The 2,683-nt window shown below is 41.3% G+C and overlaps 1 protein-coding gene across 1 annotated transcript; it reads left to right on the top strand.

Annotated features, from left to right (window-relative positions):
* Nucleotides 1–1,114: 1,114 nt before the first annotated feature.
* On the top strand, nucleotides 1,115–2,071 carry LOC110121888 (olfactory receptor 5M5-like). Its single transcript, XM_070473721.1, is given in 3 exon segments — nucleotides 1,115–1,819; nucleotides 1,821–2,034; nucleotides 2,037–2,071. Coding segments are annotated over 3 exon segments (954 nt in total).
* The last annotated feature ends 612 nt before the right edge of the window (nucleotides 2,072–2,683 follow it).

Raw genomic sequence — 2,683 nt, 5'->3', positions numbered from 1 at the left:
TTTGGTCTATTCACATAGGAGTGCTACATCCTCCTGTATTGAAGGGATATACTAGTAAAATGGGACATCCCTGGTGGCTGAGACTGTAAAGACTCTGGCTGCAATGTGGAAGACTCAGGTTTGATTCCTGGGTTTGGAAGATCCCCTGGAGAGGAGAATGACTACTCAGACTACTATGCTTGCCTGGAGATTTCCATGAACAGAGGAGGCTGGCAGACTGTAGTTCATGGGTTAGCAAAGAGTTAGAGATGAGTGATCAGTAAAATAGGCCTCAGTAATTTTTCTTCAAATTCCTATTATGTGGGACTCTCTAATACTCAGTGGTATAGAATCCACTGGCCAATGCAGGAGTCACAGTTTCAATCCCTGGGACAGAAATATCCTCTTAAGAAGGAAATGGCAACCCACTCCAGTATTCTTGCCAGGGAAATCCTATGGACAGAGAAGCCTGGTAGGCTATAGCCCATGGGGTCACAAAAGAGTTGAGCATGACTTAGCAGCTAAACAACAACAGTACAGTAAGTGGGAATACAATTCTCAAAGTTTGAATTTCTAAGAATGCACATACTGGGAAGCTTCCATGTTGGTCCAGTGGTTAAGACTCTGTGCTTCCACTGCAGGGGGCGCAGGCTAGGTCCCTGACCCCTGGTCAGGTAACTAAGATCCTGCATGTGGCATGACTAATAAACAAATAAATATGCACATACTATTAAAGACTGCAAAAGTGTTTCCAAACATGTTCACCATTTTGTCCAGAATCATCCCTGGGACCAATGATGAATCTACAATTTTATAGCAATCTGTAAGTAACAGTTGGTGGTTGAAGTCATTTTAAGATAAACTTTGGGTCATAATTCCTTCATTCCAAAATAAGGTGGAGACACAGGAGCCATTCTGTTTGGGAATCATCTGCACATTGTATACCTAGTTATTAGGGGTTATGACCTTATTAAAAGTCTTACCTCCTACAGTCTTAGACTATGTCTGATAATAGCTATGTGTGAGGGTAACTGAGGGTAGAAGAAAAAGAGAGAAAGGGAATACAAGAAAGAGAGAGAAGAAATGTATGATGGACTTCTCATTCACTTCTTATTTTAATCTATCTAAGTGAACAATGCTGGCACCTAAGAAAATGGGCAGAGGAAATTCCACCTTGGTGACTGAATTTGTTCTCTTGGGATTAACAGATCGTCCAGATCTTCAGCCCATCCTCTTTGTGCTGTTCCTGGGGATCTATCTGATCACCATGGGAGGGAACCTTGGGATGTTGCTATTGATCAGGATAGACCCGTGCCTCCACACCCCTATGTACTTCTTTCTTGCCAGTTTGTCCTGCGTGGATTTGTGCTATTCCACTAACGTGACTCCCAAGATGTTGGTGAACTTCTTATCAGAGAAAAAAACCATTTCCTACACTGCTTGTTTAATCCAGTGCTATTTTTTCATTGCCATGGTGATTACTGAATATTACATGCTAGCTGTGATGGCTTATGATAGGTACATGGCCATCTGTAATCCTTTGATTTATAGCAGCAAGATGTCCAAAGGGGTCTGCATTCGCCTGATTGCTGGTCCATATACCTACGGGTTCCTTAGTGGCCTGATGGAAACCATGTGGACATACCACTTGACCTTCTGTGGCTCCAATGTCATTAATCACTTCTATTGTGCTGACCCACCCCTCATTCGACTCTCCTGCTCTGACACTTACATTAAGGAGACATCCATGTTTGTGGTGGCAGGATTTAACCTCTCCAACTCTCTTCTCATAATCCTCATCTCCTACATCTTCATTCTCACTGCCATCCTGAGGATGCAGCTCTGCTGAAGGCAGGCACAAAGCTTTTTCCACCTGTGGGTCCCATCTGGCGGCAGTGATTGTGTTTTATGGGACCCTATTCTGTATGTATGTTACACCTCCCACAGACCAGTCAGTGGAGCAGTCCAAAATCATTGCTGTTTTCTACACTTTTGTAAGCCCTATGTTGAACCCCATCATTTATAGTTTGAGGAACAAGGATGTGAAACAAGCCTTTTGAAACTGATCAGAAGAAAGGTACTTTTGAACTAAAATTGCAGTGTCTTTTTCTTTACATATTAAATAAAAGTTATATTTATGGGAACTGGATCCAAGTTTTAGTGCATTCCTGAAATGTCAATTTTAAATTCATGATTAAAAGCTGTAAGCTATGACAGAATAGTTAAAGACTCAGCTTATAATTTCACATGTGACACATGAGTGCATTGTGTGTAAAGTGAATGAAGTCGCTCATTCATGTCCGACTATTTGTGACCCCATGGACTGTAGCCCCCCAGGCTCCTCCATCCATGGGATTTTTCAGGCAAGAATACTGGCGTGGGTTGCCATTTCCTTCTCCAGGGGATCTTCCCAACCCAGAGATTGAACCTGAGTCTCCCACATTCCAGGCAGACTCTTTACAGTCTGAGCCACCAAGGAATCGTGTCAAAGGTGGGGCATCTTTGTAGGTATTTCACTTTTACGTTTATATCTGAATATATATGCATTAAATTTATATTAAAAAGTTATACATTCTCAGTAAAACATTTAATATATAAGAGAATATAAAGTAAAAGATTCCCTTCTCTTTGCCCCACTCTGATCTTCCATTCTCACTTCTTAAATTTACCATTATTAATAATTCTTTATATTTCCAGAATATTT

Source organism: Odocoileus virginianus, chromosome 10 (assembly GCF_023699985.2).
Source record: "Odocoileus virginianus isolate 20LAN1187 ecotype Illinois chromosome 10, Ovbor_1.2, whole genome shotgun sequence".
In the NCBI taxonomy this organism is placed as follows: Eukaryota; Metazoa; Chordata; class Mammalia; order Artiodactyla; family Cervidae; genus Odocoileus; species Odocoileus virginianus.
This window is presented reverse-complemented; position numbering and strand designations above follow the sequence as displayed.